The 23942-nt window shown below is 38.9% G+C and overlaps 1 protein-coding gene and 1 long non-coding RNA gene across 15 annotated transcripts in view; one reads left to right on the top strand and one right to left on the bottom strand.

Annotated features, from left to right (window-relative positions):
* DMXL2 (Dmx like 2) overlaps nt 1–18116 on the top strand; it is a 178959-nt gene extending 160843 nt beyond the window's left edge. For 5 of the 13 annotated variants that reach the window (XM_055279126.2, XM_055279129.2, XM_055279130.2 and 2 more), the window contains 13 exons: nt 227–312; nt 1002–1203; nt 2335–2452; nt 7036–7122; nt 7204–7325; nt 8371–8509; nt 9496–9556; nt 9672–9799; nt 10635–10712; nt 12305–12396; nt 14253–14305; nt 15581–15798; nt 16696–18116. In XM_055279126.2, coding sequence (XP_055135101.1) covers nt 227–312; nt 1002–1203; nt 2335–2452; nt 7036–7122; nt 7204–7325; nt 8371–8509; nt 9496–9556; nt 9672–9799; nt 10635–10712; nt 12305–12396; nt 14253–14305; nt 15581–15798; nt 16696–16905 — 1594 coding nt within the window. In that variant the 3' untranslated portion in view covers nt 16906–18116. Of the gene's footprint in view, nt 1–226; nt 313–1001; nt 1204–2334; nt 5314–6180; nt 6244–7035; nt 7123–7203; nt 7326–8370; nt 8510–9495; nt 9557–9671; nt 9800–10634; nt 10713–12304; nt 12397–14252; nt 14306–15580; nt 15799–16695 lie in introns of those variants that run through there. The other 8 variants (XM_055279123.2, XM_055279125.2, XM_055279128.2 and 5 more) reach the window with 5 other exon arrangements.
* Nucleotides 5269–23942, bottom strand: part of LOC134736665 (uncharacterized) — a 48093-nt gene continuing 29419 nt past the window's right edge. The window contains exons 3-4 of one of the 2 annotated variants that reach the window (XR_010120822.1): nt 7784–7927; nt 5269–5540 (exon numbers count right to left, since the gene is read on the bottom strand). This is a non-coding gene — a long non-coding RNA (uncharacterized lncRNA). The remainder of the gene's footprint in view (nt 5541–7783; nt 7928–23942) is intronic. The other variant, XR_010120821.1, reaches the window with a different exon arrangement.

Raw genomic sequence — 23942 nt, forward strand, 5'->3', positions numbered from 1 at the left:
ATGTGGTAAATCTTTTTCCATGAGGTAATTTTCAGCAAGTGTAATATAGTATTGCAAGTTTTTTATATTCAGTGACCACAGAGGTGCCATTTTTGCATAGTAAATTTCAGTGAGAGCTTTTTTTCTGGGTTGGCGAGTGGGCTAAACAGTTGGCAGGGAACACCACTCTGTTTCTCCCATGATTTTATTTTTCACTTAAAGACTCTTTTTGCCCCTCCTTGAACAGCTGGGCTCTTCTACATTTGACGATGGTTAAACTAGCACTTCACAATGTCAAGAATTTCTTCCCTATTGCTGGACTGGAATTCTCTGGTGAGTTTGGAATTTAAAAATTAATGTTATTAAGTATAATAAATTGCCATCAAGTTTCTCTTTACAAAATCTATATATAAGATCATTTGGTACTTAAAAAATAGTGCATTAGATATTTTATAAAGTCTTGTTTATTTTAGGCTCCAATCTGTGACTTTATTTTTATTTTTTTAGATAGAGTCTCGCTCTGTTGCCCAGGCTGTAGTGCAGTGGTGCGATCACAGCTCACTGCAAACTCCGCCTCTTAGGCTCAAGCCATCCTCCCACCTCAGTCTCCTGAGTAGCTGGGACTATAGATGTGCCACCATGCTGGGCTAATTTTTGTATTTTTTGTAAGAGACAAAGTTTCACCACGTTACCCAGGCTAGTCTTGAACTCCTGGGCTCAAACGATCCACCTGCCTTGGCCTCCTAAAGTGCTGAGATTACAGGTGTGAGCCACCACACCTGGCTTCAGTCTAATACTTTAGTTTGTATCAAGAATTACTCTCTACACAGAAGACTGAGAAAGAGCAGAAACCCACTTCTGTTTTGTTGAAAGCATTAAGAATCTAAACTGTATTACATTAACATTTGCAGATTTATTTGTATTTTCAGAAGTTTTGTCTCTGAGAATTCAGATTCTATAAATATTTGGGTGATGATCGATATTTTTTATTAAAATAAATAACATATTCTGTCACCTTGTAGAGCTGCCTGTAACATCACCATTAGGTATTGCTGTGATTAAAAACTTGGAGAACTGGGAACAGATCTTGCAAGAGAAAATGGATCAGTTTGAAGGTCCACCCCCTAACTATATCAACACATATCCAACTGACCTTTCAGTGGGAGCTGGACCAGCTATTCTTCGAAATAAAGCAATGCTAGAACCTGAAAATACCCCGTTCAAGTAAGAAAGCTCTTATAATGCTGATAAAGAGTGTAGCTTAACTTTTCTGGAAGACAGTTTGGCTAAATATGCCAATATACTTTAAAACATTCATAATTTTGAACCTGCAGTCCTATTTTTAGCAGAATACTCTTAAGAAAAATATCAGAAATTTGAATAGAATTTTTTTCCAGTATCATCTATAATTCATAGACATTCCATTTACATAAAGGACAAAGTCTTTATTGTATTAATTTCTGGTGTGGTGTTTTTTGCTTGTTTGTTTGAGACAAGGTCTCACTCTGTCACCCAGGATGGAGTGCAGTGGTGCAATCTTAACTCACTGCAGCCTCAACCTCCTGGGCTCAACCCATCTTTTTCACCTCTGCCTCCTGAGTAGCTGGAACAACAGGCGAGCGCCACCGGCTAATTTTTTTGTATTTTTTGTAGAGACAGGGTTTCACCATGTTGCCCACACTGGTCTCAAACTCCGGGGCTCAAGCAGTCCCCGGTCTTGGCCTCCCAAAGTGCTGGGATTACAGGCATGCGCCACTGCATGCGGCATATTTATGTTCTTATTGTCAGAACTCTTACAGAATTTTTTTTCTAACAATCTATATATGCAAATAAGGTGCTTCTGACTTTTGTCAGTAATTTAACAGTAAACACATTACAGGTTTTTAACTGATGTTTTGATCTTTTACCTGCCGATCTAGGTCCCTTTTGATAAGCAGCATGCTTTTTTTTTTGAGGTAGTGGACCCTGATTAATAGTATTTACTATTAAAATAAGCTTGAAAGAACAAAGCTTTTTAGCTTGTTAGGCTGTTAGAATTGATATCTATGACTTATATTCATTGCTGATATGCTTTAACCAAGAGAACCAATATAAAGTATAATTTAAAAAGAGAATAATAAGAGATTCATGTGACTCTCAGCTTAACTGGTTCATTCAGTGTAATTAGAGAATTAGTTGCTAGTTGAAATGATTTTTAGGAGAATTAAAAATTAAAAGTAAACTGTACAGTTTTGTTGAGCTTAATGCTGTGTCTTCTTTGCAATAGATTGTGAAGATTTTAAAAATAAATATCTGCAAATATAAACATATTTTCTATAGATTAAAGTAGTGTGATATGTTAATTTTTTTTAATAGGTCCCGGGATTCTTCTGCATTTCCAGTCAAACGACTTTGGCATTTCCTTGTTAAACAAGAAGTCCTTCAAGAGACATTTATTAGATATATTTTCACTAAGAAAAGAAAGCAGAGTGAGGTATTTTGAGAAAAATATTTTCTATTGTAATTTTTTAGTTTTCTTTAACATTTCTAAGGAATTCAGTGCTTGATTTATTCTGAAATTTTCTTTTTGGTTGGGTAATAGTCAAAGTTCACTAAACTACTGTGAACTACTTTTAAGATAAAACCTTATAATTTTCATTTTGTAGCAATGAAACAACATAGGTACTTTGATAAATTACATATATTCAAGTGAAAGTTGGTACTTTATAGTATTTGTCATTAGGTTTTTACATGTAATAAACATTGTGATGGATGGTTTGAGGAATTTAATATATAAGCTTACTCTATAATATTCTCCAAATATGTATTTAAAATATAAAATAGCCCTTTAAAAGCATTTTATTTACTTAGCACTTAGAAATGAACAGAATGATGATTTGAAGCAACAAATTCAGGATACTTTTATGAGAGAATAAACTACAGAAATAGCAAATACAAGATGAAGGAAGATTGCTCTTACAAAGCAAGACAGAGGTTCTGCATTGCATGGTTATTTTTAAGCTAATACAATTAGTAATGTAATAGCAGACATGGTTCAAGAAGAATCAGCAGTTTGGGAGATTGGCAAATGACCTCTTCCTTATAAAAGTAGGACCTTTTATGTGAGCATTTCAGTCTGTTTGGCTATTTAGTGAGGTAATTAGTGAGGTAATGAGCAGTTTGAAGAGTGTTCAGAGTTGAGTGTCTGATATAATTAAAGATTTGGCAAACATGGCCAGGCACGGTGGCTCACGCCTGTAATCCCAACACTTTGGGAGGCCGAGGCGGGCAGATCACCTGAAGTCAGGAGTTCGTGACCAGCCTGACCAACATGGAGAAACCCCATCTCTACCAAAAATACAAAAGATTAGCCGGGCGTGGTGGCGCATGTCAGTAATCCCAGCTACTCGGGAGGCTGAGGTAGGAGAATTGCTTGAACCCGAGAGGCAGAGGTTGCGGTGAGCCAAGATTGTGCCATTGCACTCCAGCCTGGGCAACAAGAGCAAAACTCCATCTCAAAAAAAATAAAGATTTGGCAAACACAATCAATGAGAAGAGAATAAATAAATTATATTTCACTTAGAAAAGTGAAAACAGAGAGAGTCCATATGGCTCGATTTCCCGAGATAAAGTATAAAACTGCTTCTCAGTTTTCCCTCATGCCTAGGGCAGTGGAACCTACCATACTTGTTCTTTTTCCCACTCACCCACTTACCTGAATGGTAATTGTGGTCAGCCCTTATGAACAGTCATTTGTTTTCTCTATGGATTTAAAAATTATGTACTTAAATGAGGAAGTAGAAGAATGAACTGTAGAGACCTTTTGAGTCCTAGTTATAAGCTTTTTCATAACAAAAGACCCTTATGGCATTGAAATTATTGATGTGACTTGGTTAGGGAAATCAGAGGCAAATTATTTGCCTCTTTCATTCAAACCACTGTGTATAGCATTTCCTATAGTGATGCTGAGTCCAAATTCCATAAACTAAGATATAGGAATCTAAGATAGTGATTTAAAATAAAAGATTTTAGCCAGGCACAGTGGCTCACACCTGTAATCCTGGCACTAGGTGGGGGATCTCCTGAGCTCAGGGGTTTGAGACCAGCCTGGCAACATGGTGAAACCCCGTCTCTACAAAAAATACAAAACAATTATCCAGGTGTGATGGTGTATGCTTGTAATCCCAGCTACTTGCAGGGCTGAGGCAGGAGGATTGCTTGAGCCCAGGAGGTGGAGGTTGTAGTGAGCTGAGATCACACACCACTGCACTCCAGCCTGGGTAACAAAGTGAGACCCTATCTTAATAAGATTTCTGGTCAATTAGGGGCTCTGTTATTCACAGAAAACCAGTTCATTGAGTGATCAATTTTCTGAGTGTTTTGTTCTTCAAATTATTAAAATTAATGATTTATCACGAGTATGTTTTAAGTATTGGTAAGGCTGATAGCAGCTTGACTGGTTGACTAGTCAGAGTGTAGAGTACTGTGGGAAGCCAGGTGTCTGGGTTTCTTGGACCTTCCCATTCTCGTCCTGCCCTTCTCCACTAGTTTGCTTCTTCCTTAACTAATTCTCCCCCTCTCCGCCCCTTAGTCTCCCTTCCATTATGCCCCTCAGTCTCTGTGTGTTCTATTTTTCTTCCACCAGTGGGTCCCCATGAACAGGGAAGTAGGACAGAGATAAATGGAATGTTTCTTAAAGTGCTATATAAGCATCAGTTGGCTCCAAGGAAGGGAAGTACATGGCTGGGAGTTAGGATGGAAGAATTTTTATCATGTACCCTTTTAATTTTAAAACATTGAATGGAATTACTGTCTTGTCCGGTACTGTCCCATAGAACTTTCTGTGATGATGGAAATCTGTATCTGCATGGTCTAACATATTAGTCACCAGCCACATGTGGTTACTGAGTACTTGAAATGTGGCTAGCATGATTGAGAAACTGAATTTTAAATTTTAATTTTCATTTATCTAAATTTAAATAGTTACATACGGTTAGTGATTGCTGTTTTGAATAGCTCAGATCTGAAAAAAAGGTGTTTTCATTAAGAAAAAAATTATGAATAAAATGTTAAGGCTGTTAGGACAAAATAAAAACTCATCGCTAGGCTCAGAAATATGCAAAACTTATTAAAACTCTACCCAATCCAGTAAGAGTGCTTAAATCTTTAAAATTGTCATATAGGATTTTGGTAATCACTAAATTTGGCAAATTCAGAAAATTGACCAATAAAATTGGCAGGCTAATCCTAAAAATGCTGGGTGCATTTAAAAAAAAAAATCCCTGAGAAATGCTGAAGTTATAGATATATTTATAAGAATAAGATCTTTTATTCACTGAAGATATTACAGGAAAATATTTCACAAAACAAGTTTTTGGGAAACAGATTGGTGAATTCAGCTAGTTAAGACAAATAGATTCTTCAGCAGTTTGGCCTTCACTGAGTTAGCTGTGCCACACATTGACCATTCCTTGGAAGTTTTCTTGGATGCATCTTTATCAGCTGCAGCAGCCATAGGGGAGTCCCTGGAGGCATGGGCAGAAAATTTGAATGGCCCTTCATGATGAAAGGGAGGCAGTCACCTGAAAAGGTAATGAGGAAGTGTTTGTTTCTCTGATCAAACCTTCAGAATTTCCACAGCAGAGCAGAAATATAACTTCTGATTGCAGCCATCCTTAGGACCCTGCATCAACCCGGGAGCAAATTACTGAGTGATTTCTTTTTCCATGCCTGATTTTATTAAACATTTATTTACTTAGAGAAAAATCATCATATTCCTTATAAGAGTGAAGTAATTATCAATGTTTTGAATCTATGTTTAGAAATAAATATTTTAATTTGTATTTGAAATCAACCCCTATAGGGCAGGAATTTATGTAGCATCTTCTGCATCTGCTTATACAAGTGGGCTTTAATTTTATAGATTACCAGTTATGTAACTTAAATTTCTTAAAACTGTATACAGATAACTAATTTTTATTTTGAAATAGCTTTTATGTTCTTGTGTTTATGTAAAATAGTCGCATTAATTTTGCTTTTTTGGCTTTGTGTTGTGTTTATTTGATGACTGTTTTATTCAGTTTAATTTTTTCTTGATTTTGCAAATTCATTTTTATCATCTTTAAGTGGTGGAGTGGCCATTTCAGCTTGAAATATTTCACTGTCTTTATAATTTCATTCCATGCATGTGTTTTGTGTTTGTGACGGTGTGGTGGTATTTAGTCTATAGAAGAACATGTGGAGCAGGTCAACCAAAACTGCGTAGCAGAAGATTGCCACATCAAGGTAGTATTCCAAGATCTTGTATTTAGCTCATTCTTTAAAGTTCAAGGAGCTAACGCCTCATCTCTGATACTAACCATGACCTGCCCAACTGGCGAACTCCTCAGAGAACTCATAGTACTCCCATACCGCTTCAGTGGCACAGGGGAGGAGATGCTTCACTGTATCCGGCTTGCTCTGTCTTTGCCCATGGTTCTTCTCTTTCTTGCTCCCTGTCCCATCTTCACTTCTGTCGCTTTTTCTGTTTTAAGCATGGCTGTTTCATCTTTCCTTCTTGATTCTGCCTTTTCTTTCCTTCCCATCACCAACCCTAAGCCATTGCACCTTCCTCTCATCAGTCTCTTTTATTCCTTTCGAAGTAACCCTCTTTCCAACTTTTCCTTATTTCTATCTCACCACCCTTACTTCAAAGGGTGGTTTCTTTGTGGTTTTTCTATGGCTTTTTACTCCACTCTGTGCTCTTAATGTATACACATTCTTATTGCAGAATATTTATGCACTTTTGGAAGAGCTAAGAGAGACATATTACTGTATAAATTACTAATAAAAATATATGAGCCATGTTTTATAATTAATCAGTATCTTACTATCACAATAGAAATTGGGGTGATTACAGGACATCAGAGAATTTTAGCAAATTTTCCAAAGCTAGTTTTCAACACATTAAAGTTACCCTTTTTTCTTGCTGCTGCTGCTGCTACATTTTCTTATCCTACTTTTAAATCTTATGGGATGTGCATAACTCTAAATAGAGCTGTGCTGCAGCAACTAAAACTGCTGATGAATGTTTTCTAGGTTGAAGCTGACCTGGGCTATCCAGGTGGAAAGGCGAAAGTCATTCATAAAGAATCTGATATGATCATGGCATTTTCTGTTAATAAGGTAAAAACTCTCATCATTATAAACAGTGTATTTCTCCTTAGTGAAATTGCTCAAATCATTGATTCTGCCTTTGCTTTATAGGCAAATTGTAATGAAATTGTTTTGGCTTCAACACATGATGTTCAAGAACTTGATGTTACTTCTCTACTGGCCTGTCAGTCATACATATGGATCGGAGAAGAATATGACAGAGAATCCAAAAGGTTTGTCTCATAGTTACTTTTACATATAGTTTTCTGTAAGAAGTACCCACTAAATGATTATGCACATGATTTGAATTATTTCAAAAGGTATACATGTATCTCCTTCTTCATTTGGGTAGGTGACAAATATAATTGGTTTAGCTGCCAATGAAAGTCTTTGTCTACATTATCTTATGAATTACACTGCTTCCATTAAACCCTACACTATTGATAATATTTCAATAAGGATAGTCTCTAACACTTGGCTTCATGATATTCAGTAAATTAATCTGATCTGGATAATTAAAACAGTATACACAAATATGTTAATTACATTGAGTCACATTTACTGAGTAATTTTTCAGTGTTTCTTCTTATCACCTGATAAGCATACCTTTTTTTTAAACATAAAAATGTAGATGGCTTTACTTTTCATTGAAGCTGTGGACACTGCACCAAGAGTGTTTTGCCATTCTTACCTATTTTGAGGTTTCTCCTTCATGGTTTGCCTTCCCTCTTGCTTTTCTCCAGACTCTTAGAAATTGTTCATGCTTGAGGATGGTGCCATGATAGTTTCTCTCCTTGTTTTGTTGAATTCTTTTTTTTGTTAGTATGTGACATAACTAGGATTTAATATCACATTTCAGAGTAGATATAACCATGTACTATGATACAATACATCACAAAAATTACTTTCACATTTTATATATCTTACTCCAAGAAATCTTTAAACTCAAATCTCTTTAAACATGTTAATTTGATACTGAGATATCTGTACTTGAAGAGAACATAATATTTTTCCATAGATAAAAACAAACATTTGTTTCAACTTGTGCAGCAATAAAGTTGTCCCCAAACAACATTAGACTAAATTTATATTTTGCCAAAAGGGAAAAAAGTTAACCAGTATTAACATTGGCGATTAGGACTTGTACCTAAGTTTTTCTCATGGCTACTTAGTTTCTAAAATAAAGATTGTCCTATGGGTACATAAGAAGATTTTTAGTTGGAATTTGTGTTAAGAGAAAAGGGAACTTTCACAGTAACACATGAATGTTTTTCACAGTTCAGATGATGTTGATTATCGTGGTTCCACTACAACTCTTTATCAACCCAGTGCAACATCCTATTCAACAAGTCAGGTGCATCCACCTTCATCTCTGCCATGGCTGGGCAGTGGACAGACTAGCACTGGAGCTAGTGTGGTATGTTATTTACTTATAGGTATCATTTCTGTATTTTACTTATAGGTATCATTTCTGGATTTGGACTCTCCGTAAAATCAGGTGGAATCACTTTGACATAGGAACGATCCTAAATTTCAGGGACAAATACCAGTAGATAGGCCATGATGATGACAGCTGACATTTATCGTGGCTTTTTTATTTGGAGACAGGGTCTGGCTCTGTTGCCCAGGCTGGAGTGCAGTAGTGCAATTTTGGCTCATTGCAGCCTTGACCTCCTGGGCTCAATTGATCCTTCCATCTCAACCTCCCAAGTAGCTGGGACTATAGGTGCATGCCAGCATGCCTGGCTAATTTTTGTATTTTTTGTAGGGATGGGGTTTCACCACGTTGCCCAGGCTGGTCTCGAACTCCTGGGCTCAAGTGATCTACCTGCTTCAGCCTCCCAAGGTGCTAGGATTACAGGCACGAGCCAACCACACTGGCCTCATATGACTTTCTTAATGTCAGATGCATACTTTTTCTCACAACAATCCTAGGTGGTAGGTGCTATTATTACCCTCCATTATCATTTTACAGATGAACAAACAGATACAAAATGTAAAGCAAAGTTAAAGGGGAATTCATGTCTACTTCTAAGTGTTTGAAAGCACGTCAGTAACATTCTTGTCACTGTAGCTGGAGGGGTCCCATTCTCATGTTCTGCTCTGAAGCATCTGGAGGCACTCCTGAATGTCCTCAGGGAGGGGCCATTGAAGAAGAGTTCCTTTATTATGAGATGAAGCTCCTTGGTAACCTCACAGGCCAGGGCTATACCAGCAAGTGACTGTGCTTCCTCACCCTCTTCAGACAAGTGTTCTATGTAGTGGTTCAGAACATCCATAACAGGCTTTATCTCAGTAATAAGCAAGGTGTAAGAGAATAAATGTCAGAATTTATCCTGAAGCATATCCTTCCTCATCTCTTCTGCATACACAAAATAAAATTTTTAAAATTTTCTTTTAAAGCTTATGAAAAGGAATCTACATAATGTTAAGAGAATGACTTCACACCCAGTCCATCAATACTGTAAGTGTTTATGACTTAATAATTGTAAGTGTCCTCATTTGGAGGTTGATTTATAGAATAGAAAATATTGGAACTCTTTAATTTCTAATTTCCTGCTTTTTCTCTTGTGTTTCAGATCTTACAGGTGCTCAGGACGGCAGTGTACGAATGTTTGAATGGACGCGGCCTCAGCAACTTGTCTGCTTTCGTCAAGCTGGCAATGCAAGAGTTACTAGATTATATTTTAATTCACAAGGCAACAAGGTTAGTTTCTGGGGGCTACTGCTAAATTCATCTGAAAATAATTGTGGATATTTAGGAGTAAGTGATAAAAGTGCATCAAAAAATGAATTCAGTGACCCTGGATTTAAACTGAGTAGACAGTTTGTTGGAGTCTATTCATATACTCTCTTTTCTTCCAATAGAAGCAAAAATCTACAAAATTTAGTATGGATTAATCATCTATTTAAAGATACTAAATATACTGTGAGAGTAAAAAAACTGCCTCTGTTGAGTATGTTGGTGATTCCTGTAAGCACAGTAAAGTTCTTGAGAGAAACCTAGTTTCTTACTAAATTTCATCAGTAAGAGGTTAGAGGAAAACAGTGAAACAGGTAAGCAGTTAAGAAGTGATGGAAGGGCCATCACAGTGGTTCACACCTGTAATTCCAACACTTTAGGAGGCCAAGGCAGGAGGATTGCTTGAACTCCAGCATTTGAGACAACCTGAACAACAAAGGGAGACCGCATCCCTACAAAAAATTTTTTAAAAAGCCCAGGCATGTTCCTCTAGTCCTAGCTACTCAGAAGGTTGAGGCTGGAGGATCCCTTGAACCCAGGAGTTTGAGGTTAAGCTATAATTGCACTTACTGCACTCCAGCCTGGGTAACAGAATGAGACCCTGTCTCTAAAAAAAGAAAAAAAAAAAAGTGACAGGGAATTTTTTTAGCACTTGGACTTTTTGGGAATGACAGCAACAGAAACATAGTTAGAGGCAGAATGTTTATTTAGTAGGGCCTTAGTGAATCTTCCTTCCATGTTTTTTACCTTTGCTGTGGATGCTAAGAACATGTGTTTAGTAGTTATACTGTTCTTACAGTGTGGTGTTGCGGATGGAGAGGGTTTTCTGAGTATCTGGCAAGTTAACCAAACTGCATCAAATCCTAAACCTTATATGGTAAGTATCACTAATGTTCCCAGGGCTCATATACACAACACTTTGTTCATGAAGTGTCTGTTTCAGACAGTGAATCTCATTGGCGGTCCTATTGGGAAAAGGATGATTTTGTTCAGCAATCCCAGCCTAACAGCAGCACCCATCCTTACCCTAGTTTTAGACTGAAATGACCTGAAAAACAAAAAGCCTTGCTTTTCACCTTGAAGTGGTTTATATTTTAAAAATTTCTGGGGCTTTCCCTGTGTATGGTACAACTTGGGTTTTTTTTTATTATACTTTTATCCATTTTGAAAACTATCTTCTTAATATACACACGATAAAATTCTGTCATTAAGAATCAGGTTCCGGATACATATGTAACAAACCTGCACATTGTGCACATGTACCCTAAAACCCTAAAGTATAATAAAAAAAAAAAGAAAAAAAAAAGAATCAGGTTCCTCTGGGCACGGTGACTCACGCCTGTAATCCCAGCACTTTGGGAGGCCGAGGCAGGCAGATCACGAGGTCAGGAGTTCACGACCAGCCTGACCAACATGGTGAAACCCCCTCTGTACTAAAAATACAAAAATTAGCCAAGCATGGTGACACGTGCCTGTAGTCCCAGCTACTTGGGAGGCTGAGACAGGAGAATTGCTTGAACCCAGGAGGCGGAGGTTGCAGTGAGCTGAGATTGTGCCACTGCACTCCAGCTTGGGCAACAGAGTGAGACTTCGTCTCAGAAAAAAAAAGAATCAGGTTCCAAACATCTATTCCAATTTGTTCCAGAATTGTGCTTACCAGATTATAAAATAACCAATCCCAATGAGCCGCCTTAATCCAAATTGGATTACAAAATACTTGGTGATGAAGACAAGTAGATCTTTACCTGATGGAGATATGGTGGGGGAAGGGAACACAGGGGAGGGTGGAAGGTGATGCTGTCCTGTGTGAAACTTCAGGCTTCTCATATATGGAGGGAGGTTCAGAACGCCTTGAACCTCCTGGGACCAGATAGATTACCCAAATACTTTTAAAAATTTTTCTAAACTATACATATGTTCTTAATTACGTGTATAAGATATTTCTCTTAAGTTAGGGCATATAGACTGTACCTTGTCTATGCAGAAATGGAAGTAATCTTAAATTTATACTTTTGTCTTCAGTCAGATCTGTAGCACTATAATTCCAGACAGAAAGACATGCGCTATATTTTAAAATAGCTTGACATCCTGAGACTAGTTGGGTCTGTAAGCATTTCCTTTGTGACTGTTCAAGTTTATTACATGTATTTGAGATCATTAGCACTAAAACTGATGGGGCTTAGGTAGGTTCGTGTACTTTGATGTCCTATTCTTACATAATCTAAAAAACATGACCTTTAATTCTGTTTTTACCAACTCCAGTTATTAAAAATTATTGGACAGTAGCCAAATAATATACACATGACAGTTAACCCTTGTACTATCACTTATTCTTTTATGCTGGACTGAGTTTTTAAAAACTGTTCTTAGCTCATGCATATAGTATGTTATTAGCAGACATGTATGTTGGTACTGTATCAAATTTTATCCGATGGTAAAATAACATCAGTTGCACTTTGTTTTTCGTAGAGTTGGCAGTGCCACAGTAAAGCCACAAGTGACTTTGCATTTATTACCTCTTCAAGTCTAGTTGCCACATCTGGACACTCCAATGACAATAGGTAGGTTGACAGAAAAGCAAAGTAAGAAATATAAAAACGTTAGAAATCCATACCTTTAGCAAGAAAACTTTTCTATTAGTAGGGTTTTTCCACTCTAGGCATTAAAAAAAAACTTTGTTACATAATTCTTATTTCAGAGTGTTTTTTCTTACCAAAAAGAGAAAAGCAAAAATGAAAATTATTCCTAATATATGTGATTTGTATTTTAAAGCTATTCAGTCTTTTTTAAACTACTACTGTTAACACTGTTAGTTTCTCTAGGACTAACAAGCATCTGATATTGTCACCATCATTCTCAACATTTTTATTTTATTGCAGTAGGTTTGGGGGAATAGGTGGTGTTTGGTTACATGGATAAGTTCTTTAGTGGTGATTGCTGAGATTTTGGTGCACCCATCACCAGAGCAGTGTACACTGTACCCAGTGTGTAGTCTTTTATCCTTCACCCTCCTCCCACCCCCCCCAAGTCCCCAGAGTCCATTATATATCATTCTGATCCTTTGCATCCTTATAGCTTAGCTCCCACTTACAAGTGAGAACATACGACATACAATTTTCCACTCCTGAGTTATTTCACTTAGAATAATGGTCTCTAACGCCATCCAGGTTGCTGCAAAATGTGATTATCTCATTCCTTTTTATGGAGTATTCCATGGTGTACATGTACCACATTTTCTTTATCCACTTGTTGGTTGATGGACATTTAGGTTGGTTCCATAGTTTTGCAATTGTGAATTGTGCTGCTCTAAACAGGCATGTGCAAGTGACTTTTTCATATAATGACTTCTTTTCCTCTGGGTAGATACCCAGTAGTGGGATTGCTGGATTGAATGGTAGTTCTGCTTATAGTTCTTTAGCTTATAGTTCTTTAAGGAATCTCCGTATACTGTTTTTCATAGTGGTTTTACTAGTTTACGTTCCCACCAGCAGTGAAGTGTCCCCTTTTCACCACCTCCATGCCAACGTCTATTGTTTTTTTGGTTTTTTAATTATGGCCATTCTTGCAGGAATAAGGTGTTATCGTATTGGAGTTTTAATTTGCATTTTCCTGGTAGTTAGTGGTTTTGAGCATTTTTTCCTGTTTGTTGGCCATCTGTGTTTTGAGAATTGTCTGTTCATGTCCTTTGCTCGCTTTTGATGGGATTGTTTCTTCTTGTTAAGTTCCTTGTAGATTCTAGATATAAGTCCCTTGTCAGATACATACATTGTATTTTCTCCCACTCTGCAGGTTGCCTGTTTACTCTTGCTGTGCAGAAGTTTTTAGTTTAATTAGGTCCCATTTATTTATTTTTGTTGCATTTGCCTTTGGGTTCTTGGTCATGAATTCTTTAAGTCAGTGTTTAGATTAGTTTTTTTGATGTTGTCTTCTAGAATGTTTATGGTTTCAAGTGTTAGATTTAAGTTTGACCCATCTTAATATTTGTATAAGGTGAGAGTGATGAGGATTCAGGGACTAACAGGTATTTGGCACTGTCCCCATCATTCTCAACATTTACTTTGACTTCACATGGTTTTCATTAGCAACACGTGCCCATGAATAACATCTCGTTTCCCTGCAGTGGCTACCACCTGGGGATATAAAAGCATTCCTTATACTCAGGAAGTCATATCAGTTTCCTGGAGTGGTAATGGAAAGGAGATGGGGTAGAGGATGCAGAGACAGGCAGGACCATGTGAGATGGAACTGTGTAGTTTGACCCCACCCCCATCCTAGTTGGGAATCACTACTCTCTACAGGTGTGAGTGAACAAAAAAGAATGAATAAGCAGAATATTTGACTGAAAGACAGGTTGTCCCTGGTGATGACTTAGAACAATCATTTATGATGTATTTTTGTTATTGTGTTTCTTTAAAAGAAATGTTTGCCTCTGGGACACATTAATATCACCCGGAAACAGCCTCATTCATGGTGAGTTAAGGTCTATGATTTTTAAAAATATACCATGAAGGAATGCTTTCTTGGTTTTAATTAGTGAATCCACTGAGTGTTTATTGACAGGTTGAAAATGGAGAAATATTTAGAATGAATGACTAAAAGTTTGGAAAGTTAATTAGCATATCTGGCTTCCTTGCTGAGTTAAAGATATATGGTCTCAGAAATCCAAAATAGTCTTTATATTCTATTCAGAAAATATGGTATGGATAGTGGTACTACTAACAAGGCTATTTAAGATATTAGTTGCAAAGTATTCATTGAGCTTAATAGAAAAGAGCATATTTTAAAGAATTAAACTTAATCATAAAATACTTTTTGTCTTTTTTTCCTTTTTGTGGAGATCAAGGTCTTGCTGTATTGCTCAGGCAGGTCTCAAGCTCCTAGGGTCAAGCTATCCTCCCACCTCTACCTCCCCCTAAGGTACTGGGATTACAGGCATGAGCCACCACACCTGGCCCTAACCATAAAATAAAACAAAGGTTAACCTTATGATAATGACTAGAAATGTAAACAGTGCCATTTAAATATTATTCCTTTTAAGACAATACTTGCCAAATTAGTGTCCTAACTCTGTCTTCCACATAGTACCACCCAAAAAGTGCTCCATGCTCAAATAAGTTTGGTTAAATGAAGTAGATTGTTTTACAGAAAGATTCTCAGTCTTTTAATACACTGATATGCATTTTGAAAGATGTAGTTACTTCTCAATTTTATTGCAGAATTCTGCGAACAGTGGTTAACATTGCTTACAGATTTTCTACATGTTAATTTGAATCTTTAATCATATTAAAATGCAAATATTCCTGGGAAGGATAATGAACTTCTTAACTTGTAACTGAAAACATTCACACATTTTCTCATAGTGTCGTTGTTTCACTTACCTGAAAAGAACTTTTTGTACGGTACAGCACTTGGCAGGGTTAATACTCACCAACTCTGAGAAGCTTGGTCTCTGCTCTTCTGTATACTTTTTATGAGGCAGTATCACTTAGGGCTTAAGGTTTAAACTTTCTTTTTCTGTCTGTGTTCATTTCATATTGAGATTATGGATAAAAGGTTTGTTCTGACATTGCTTAACATTTTTCTTTAATCATGTGATTACAGAAATTCAATGACTTACAAAACAATAAATGTACCTTAGAATGAAAAATGCATCGGTAATGTCTGTATTTAAATGTGGATTTAGACATCATAATTACCAAGACAAGAAATTGTTTTGAGAAAGTCTCTGATGTTTTTCTTCTTCAGGTTTCACGTGCCATGATCATGGTGCCACGGTACTTCAGTATGCACCCAAACAGCAACTCCTAATCTCGGGGGGTAGGAAAGGACACGTCTGCATTTTTGACATCAGGCAAAGGCAGCTCATTCACACGTTCCAGGCCCATGACTCAGCTATTAAGGCTCTGGCCCTGGATCCCTATGAGGAATATTTTACCACAGGTTCAGCAGAAGGTAACATAAAGGTGAGTCAGTACAAGAGGTTGGAATGTGCCAAAGACTGATTGGAAAGAGAAAAAACAAAAACTCCACATTCTTTGAAATAAAGCTTCATGGAGATACTGAATATCTCAACACTCTGCCGCCTCCCCATGCTCCTGTATGGTTCTTTCTAAACTGTTACGGTCAATGAGATTATCAAACTCATTGGACTCAGGCCATTAGAAAGCTTTAAAGCATTCTGTTTTGAGTAACGTGTATGAGTTTAATGCATGAAATTTTTTGATGACATTAGTTTGGCGCCTTAGAAACTTCTCTGCTCTCCCTCAGTACTCTTGTGTGTGGTGGAGGTGATGTTTCCAGTAAGTGAGCTAGTGCAGATGCTCCTTGACTTATAGTGGGATTATGTCCCAACAAACCCATTATAAGTTAAAAATATTGTGAAGTTGAAAAACATACTTTCAACTTACTATGAGTTTATTGAGACTAACCTCAGGATAAGCCAAGGAGCATACTGAATGCGTATTGCTTTCACACTGTCATAAAGTTAAAAAGTCTTAAGTCAAACCATCGTAAGTAAGGGACTGTCTGTACCACACTACTTTTACATAGCCTTAGGACCTAGCTCAGCATGATGAACACATTTAACTGAATTAACTCAAATAGTTAATTGAATTAGAGATGGGCTACATATGGTTAATATGAAACCATAAGAGAATGTGAAGGAAAATACGAAAGAAGGACAGTAAATGAATCGTGGGAGTGGTGTTATCATTTCCCACTTAGATAAGCTCTTAGGAAAGAGGCAGTGGGTGGGAAGGTTGGGCTTTAGTGAGATCACTTGGGCCAAGGGAGCAGAAGGGCCATGTTTTTGCTTTTGGTCTTTTCGTAATGTATTTTTAACTCCTTTTGTTTTGCACTAGGTTTGGAGATTGACAGGCCATGGCCTAATTCATTCATTTAAAAGTGAACATGCTAAGCAGTCCATATTTCGAAACATTGGGGCTGGAGTCACGCAGATCGACATCATCCAGGGCAATCGGATCTTCTCCTGTGGTGCAGATGGCACGCTGAAAACCAGGGTTTTGCCCAATGCTTTTAACATCCCTAACAGAATTCTTGACATTCTATAGACTTTAAGATTGGGGTTTTATTTTTATATACATTTCAGTTAAAAGGCACACTACAGTCATCACTAGGCAATTCTGCTTTCTAAGCAGTTAACATATTGAAAACAGAGAATCTCTGTGTAGAATTTGAATATGACCCAAGCTGAGTATTATCTATACAGGTTGGTGGAATGAATGCGCATGTACCTTATTATGCTGACATACTAAAAAAAAAATAAAACCTAGTATTGTATGAAGGATAGCTATTCTTAACAGCATTTAGCAAACCTGATTCAGAAAACATTTGAGATTAGCAAATTAGTAACTTGAAATAATGAAAAGGACGTTTATACCAAATTAAGGAAGAAAATGTTGCTGATTTGGGTTTTTCTTCCTGTTCTTACCACTGACTGAAGCATGCCTGCAGTCTCCTCCTCTGTTGAATGAAGGATAATCATAAGGTTAATTAGGAGCGCTAGACCACCTGGAAAACTTTCTTAGCTGTGGAGCAGTGTGCAGTGACCAGTTCTCTGCTGTGAGAGGTCATTTCCATTCTTTCCTGCTGAATATTTTTCCTGTTAGTGTTTATACTGAGCTAGTACTGTAACTTGCAAATGAGTGCAAATTTAAATGCAATGTTTTACTCACAATTTGCACATTCACATTTTTTGGACTGCTAGTTTTTCTATTTAAATATTTGCCTTCATGTTAGGAATGTACTGTGTGAACATGACATATTTGTAGTTAACCAAACACACCTTCTTAGTCCAGTTTAGTACTTTTTCTTTTTGTGTATTCAAGGTTAAACAAACAAACACCCACAACATTTAAGGATATGTTGAAACTACACCAATAGAGCATTTCATATCATAATTAAAATGAATGTTAGGCTTCTTGTGGCCAGTTAATAGTTGATGAGGTTGGTGATATTATTTATTGCCACAGCCTATTGTATAAACTATGCAGAGTTAAATATTTGCTTGTAAAATATTAGCCAATGTTGTCATTATTTTGATGTATTTCCTTGGTTATGACCAAAAATATGTTGAGATACTGAAACTAATGTCTGTGTGTTTAAATGTTTACCAGCAAATTGTCTTATCATGAGAATGTTCAATGCTTGTGTGGTAAATAGTAAATACAATGGCATAAAAGTAACTTTCTCTGCAGATGTGATGTTCAGGCTGTGAAATATGTATGTAAAAGAAAAATAAATGTTACTTGTTAGAGTTTTATTTTAGTTTGATACTGTTTTTGACCGTTGAGATTTTTGAATTTGATAAAATGTTTAACTGTTAGAGAATTTGCAAGCTATTTGGCAGTTTATTCATTCATAAGTATTTACCGAATACCTTCTATACCAAAAGCCATTCTAGGAAATGGGATACAGTGGAGAGCCAGACAGAGAAAGCACACAGTGTTGAGATTTAGCTGGGCAAGAGCTAACCTCGCTATACCTTCTCCAGACAGATTTGAAGTTTATTGAATGAAGTACTAACCTCATACCCAAAACTCAAATCTGAGTCTTGGCTCTTTGCTTGCTCCTAAGTAAGGGAAGTCAGAATATGCCCACTGGTAAGAAAAGCCAGGAAAATAAGCTTGTGAGAGACATCTCAATGCTTAAAGCAAAACTGGCTCAAAGGAGCTTTCAGAAAAAAGGGAAGAGAACTTTCTCTGTCAGGTAAAAGCAGTAAGAGACTCCAGATTCACCTTGTAGCTTGAAACAAATAAAAGAAAAAAGAAGACAAAGTATATAAACAATGATTCTGAAGACATTAAGCATCAAGTAGGGAGGGACAGTGATTCCTGAGAGGTGAGCATTTTAATTGTCCCAACTTACCACCTCAAGAAAGTTTCCAGGCCACAGGCAGGGAGAGAACCCAGGCAGAGCCTAATGGTTTCTCCAAGTTGCCAAGATAGAATTGTGAGTCTGGGGAATATAATGAGGATAGAGTTTGCAGGCCAAAGGCAACAGAGCTGCACAGGGAGAGGTGCACAGAAGGTCTGTATTAGTCCATTCTCACACTGCTATAAGGATATACCTGAGACTAGGTAATTTACAAAGGAAAGAGATTTAATGGACTCATAGTTCCACATGGCTGGGGAGGCCTCACAATCATGGCAGAAGGAAAAGGAGGACCAAAGGCACATCTTACATGGAAGCAGGCAAGAAAGCGTGTACAGGGAAACTGCCCTTTATAAAATCATCAGATCTCCTGAGACTTACTATCACAAGAACAGAATGGGAAAAACCTGCCTTCATGATGCACACATTACCTCCCACTGGGTCCCTCACACAACACTTGGGAATTATGGGAGCTACAATTCAAGATGAAATTGGGTGGGGACACAGTCAAACCACATCAAGATCCTCCTCAATATTTTGTTGAAAAAGGGATCAGTGTATGTGTATGAGCGAATTGCTGGCACCTAGGACAATAGCCATCAAAAGGGATTAGAGGTAACAATCTAATCACACAAAGCTAGGAATTCAGCAGGCCCCCCTTACCTGTGGCTTTGCTTTCCATGGTTTCAGTTACCTGTGGTTAGCCATGGTCTGAAAATAGGTGAGTACAGTGCAATAAGAAATTGAGAGAGGGAGAGACCATATTCACATAGCTTTTATTACTGTATATTAATTGTTCTATTATTGTTGATCTTTTACTGTGCCTAATTTATAAATTACACTTTTTGAGACAGAGTCTCACTTAGTCACCCAGGCTGGAGTGCAGTGGTGCGATCTCAGCTCACTGCAACCTTTGCCTCCCAGGTTCAAACGATTCTCATGCCTCAGCCTCCCAAGTAGCTGGAACCACAGGCATGTGCCACCATGCCCGGCTAATTTTTGTGTTTTTAGTAGAGATGGGGTTTCACCATGTTGGCCAGGCTGGTCTTGAACTCCTGACCTCAGGTGATCTGCCTGCCTCAGCCTCCCAAAGTGCTGGGATTACAGGTATGAGCCACCATGCCTGGTCTAAACTTTATCATATGTGTATATATAGAGAAGAAAACACATATATAGGGCTTAGTGCCATCTGCAATTTCAAGCATCCATCCACTGTAGATAAGGTGGGGGGACTACTGTAATTCATATTCTCACCAAGCAGCTGGAAAACCTCGTAATTCATGGGGCATTAGGTAGTACTCTCAAGGATTTTGCTGCAGTAGCAGGACAAAATTAGTCCTAGGATAAACACTATTATGGTCCTGCCTAAGAAAGCTAAAAAGGAAATGACCAAAAACCAAATAGCTAAATTTTATCTGAGAACATAGCTCCAGAATATTTGTAGGAATACAAAAGTATCCAACACTCAACAAGGTAAAATTCACAATGTTTGACATTAAAAAAAAATGCATGAAAAGTAGGTAAATACAAACCATAATGAGAGGGAAAACATACATCAAAACAGATCTAGAAATAACAGGTGATAAAATTAATAGCATTATAACTATTTCATATGTCCAAGAAGCTAGAGAAACAATTCAATGTTAAGAGATGTGGAAGACACACAGATTCAAATCAAACTTACAGAAATGAAAACTATAATGTTTGAGATAAAAAAATACACTAGATGGGATTCACAGCAGATTAGACATTGCAGAGAGAAAAATTAGTGAATATGAAGGCACAATAGAAACTATCCAAAAGGAAACACTTTTAAAAAACATTGGAACCAAATAACACCAGTGGACTCTGGGACAACTTTGAGCATCCTAATATATGTGTAATTGGAGTCCCTGAGGGAGGAGGATAAAGGAAAAATATCATTAAAATAATGGCCAAATATTTTCCAGTTTTGATTCAACCAGAGATCCAAGAGGTTTAATGAAACTCAAGCACAGGAAACAAGGAAAGTATAGCCATACTCATCATAATCAAATTGCTTGAAATCAGTGATAAGAGAAAAATGTTAGGATCACAAAGAGAAAATAGACACATTGCATACACAAGAACAAAGATAAGAATGACAGCAGATTTATTTTAGGAACAATGCAAACCAGAAGAGTGGAGCAACATCTTTAGAAGTACTGGAAGCAAAAAAGCTGTCAATCTAGAATTCTTTGACCAGTGAAAATACCTTTCAAAAATGAAGTTTACATAAAGACATGAAAAGGGTAAAAGAATTCATCACCAGCAAATCTGCACTATAATAAATATCAAAGGAATATAAAGAAAGTTTCTCAATCAGAAGGCAAAATGATACCAGATGGAAATACGGATCTATTCAAAGGAATAAAGAGTACCAGCAATTATAACTACGTAAGTAAATTACATAAAGACTTCTCCTCATTGTTTAAATCTCTCCTAGACAATTGTTTAAAGCATAAGTAAGGCCAATCGTGGTGGTTCATGCCTGTAATCCCAGCAATTTGGAAGGCCGAGGTGGGGCGGATCATCTGAGGTCAGGAGTTCAAGACCAGCCTGGCCAACATGGTGAAACCCTGTCTCTACTAAAAATACAAAAATAAGCCAGGCATGGTCGTGGGCCTCTGTAATCCCACCTACTCAGGAGCCTGAGGCAGAAGAATCACTTGAACCTGGGAGGTAGAGATTGCAGTGAGCAGAGATCGCACCACTGCACTCCAGCCTGAGTGACAGAGCATGACTCTGTCTCAAAAAAATAAAAAAAAAAGGATAAGTAATAATTTATTGTGTGTGTATGTACAGGTAAAATGTATGACAACAGCAGCACAGAGGCCAGGAGAGGAGAACTAGAAGTATACTGTTGTAGGCTTTTGACACTATATGTGAAGTGATATATCACTTAAAGTTAGATAAAAACCTAAAGTATAATTAGTTTGGGGAGTGACATCAGCAAGATAGCAGAATGGGACTTTCCAATACTCACCCCCTCACAGAAACACCAATTTAAAGAACTATCCGTGCATAAAAATACACTCACAAGAGCTAAGGAAACCAAATGAGAGATTACAGCACTTGAATGTTGCACAGAAATCAGAAAAGATGCTGTGAAGAGGACAGGAAAGAGTTTTACATGACCCATCCATGCCACCCTCCCTCCAAACCTGGGTAGTATGACGTGGAGAGAGATACCTTCTGCATGGGGGACAGAGAGGGAGGTGAGCACCAGAATGGTGCCTCAGACCCCAACACCAGGCCTCCCCAGTAAAACCCAGTGCTAGACCCCTATTGCCCAGATTTCAGGCCAGTACCCACAGACTGAGCCTCTAAGCCCATCTAAGCACCAGGCAGGATCCTGCAGCCCCAGGCCCCTTACTGGACTTCATTTCTGGGCCCATACAATTTCCAGGCTCGCCCGCAGCAGCCCCAGGCTCTGGACTGGTTCCAATGCCAGGACAGACACCACAGTCAGGCTCCAGGATGGCCCCGAGGACTCAGTCTTCAGACCCATCCAGCAACAGGAAGACCCTAATGGACATAGGCTCCAGACAAGACCCCATGGAGCTGCCTGCAGGCCTGCCTTGGTGCCAGTGAACCTATTCTCTCAGGCCTACCCCAGGGCTGGGCTGTCCGCAGTAGATCCATGCTCCAGACTGTTCCCACAGCTGGGCTGACCTCTATAGCCCTGGGCTTCAGGCTCCCTCCAAGTGTTGGGCCAGTCCCTGCAGCCCTAGTCATCAATGGGACACCCATGGACCCAAGCTCCAGGCCTGCCCCAGCACCAGTTTAGCACTTGCAGCCTCAGGCTCCAGACCATTCTCAGGCTCCAGGCCTGTCCCACTGCCAGGATGGCCCCAGTGACCTGAGGCTCCAGACTGCCCCCAACACCCGGCTGGCACCAGCAGCCTCAGGCTCCAGGCTGGCTCTGCAACCCAGAGTCCAGACCGGCCTTCGTAGACCTAGTTTCCAGGTCCTCAGCCTCAGGCCAGCATTCATGGACCCAGCCTCCAGCCAGCCCTTGCAGACCAGGGACCCAGTCTGCCCCAGTGCCAGGCTGGGCCTTCACAACCCCAGACTTCAGGCTAGCACATGCAGACCCATCTTGTAGGCCTGCTCCAGCACTAGATTGGCAGCCATTGACCCCAGTACCAGGATGGCACTGGCAGTCCTGAGCTCCAGAGCAGCTCAGTGCATGCTGGCCCATATAACCCCAGGTTTCAGGCCCACCCCAGCACCAGGTAGATAACCCTGGCCTCAGGCATCAGATTGGCACCTGCTGCCTCAGGAACCAGTCTGTGTTAGCTCCAGGTTGGCCTTTGCAGTCCCAGACTCCAGGCTGGCATCCATAGACCCAGCCTCCAGGTTTTCCCAGCACCAAACTGGCCCCCATGGTCCCAGGCTCTATGCCTAGGCCCTAGGTCTAGGCTCTAGCACTAGGTCAACACCCACAAACCCCAGTCCCAAGCTGGCATGTGTGGACACAGGCTCTAGGCCTATCCAGTGCCAGTCCATTTTTTACAAACCCATGTTCCAGCAGACCCAAGGTTCAGACCTGTCCTAGTAGACCCAGTACCAGGCTAGCCCCTGCAGACTCAAGACCCAGACCTGGCCCTACAGACTCAGATTCAAGGTCTCTCCCAGTGGACTTGTATGCCAGGATCATCCCATTGCCTGGCTAGACCCTGCAGATTCAAAGTCAAAGCCTGTATGAACCCCAGCACTAGATCAGCTCCCATGGACCTAATCAACAGGTCCACTCCAGTGAATCTAGGTTCGTAGACCTAGGCACCAGGCCCACCTGCCCAAGAACACAAGAAGCAAGACTGCCCATTGGCCATAGCAGATAGTGGCCAGAATCTCTGGACCGGTTGACTGGTGAAGTCCTTGCCCAACCAAAGCAAGTCTGCAAAGACTCGAATCAGTCCCTTTCTGACATGAATGCCTGGCCATGTGAATCAAGAACAATCAGGGACACATGACACCACCAAAAGAACAAAATAAAGCATCAGCAACTGACCCTAAAGAAATGAAGACTTACGATCCAGCAACTACACTTTTGGATATTTACTCAAAAGTCAGTTTGTTGAAGAGATGTTTGCACAGTTATCTTTATTGTAGCACTGTTTACTATAGCCATCTTAAGAAATCAACCTAAGGGTCCATCAACAAATGGATAAAGAAAATGAGGTATATATAC

Source organism: Symphalangus syndactylus, chromosome 5, assembly GCF_028878055.3.
Source record: "Symphalangus syndactylus isolate Jambi chromosome 5, NHGRI_mSymSyn1-v2.1_pri, whole genome shotgun sequence".
NCBI lineage: Eukaryota > Metazoa > Chordata > Mammalia > Primates > Hylobatidae > Symphalangus > Symphalangus syndactylus.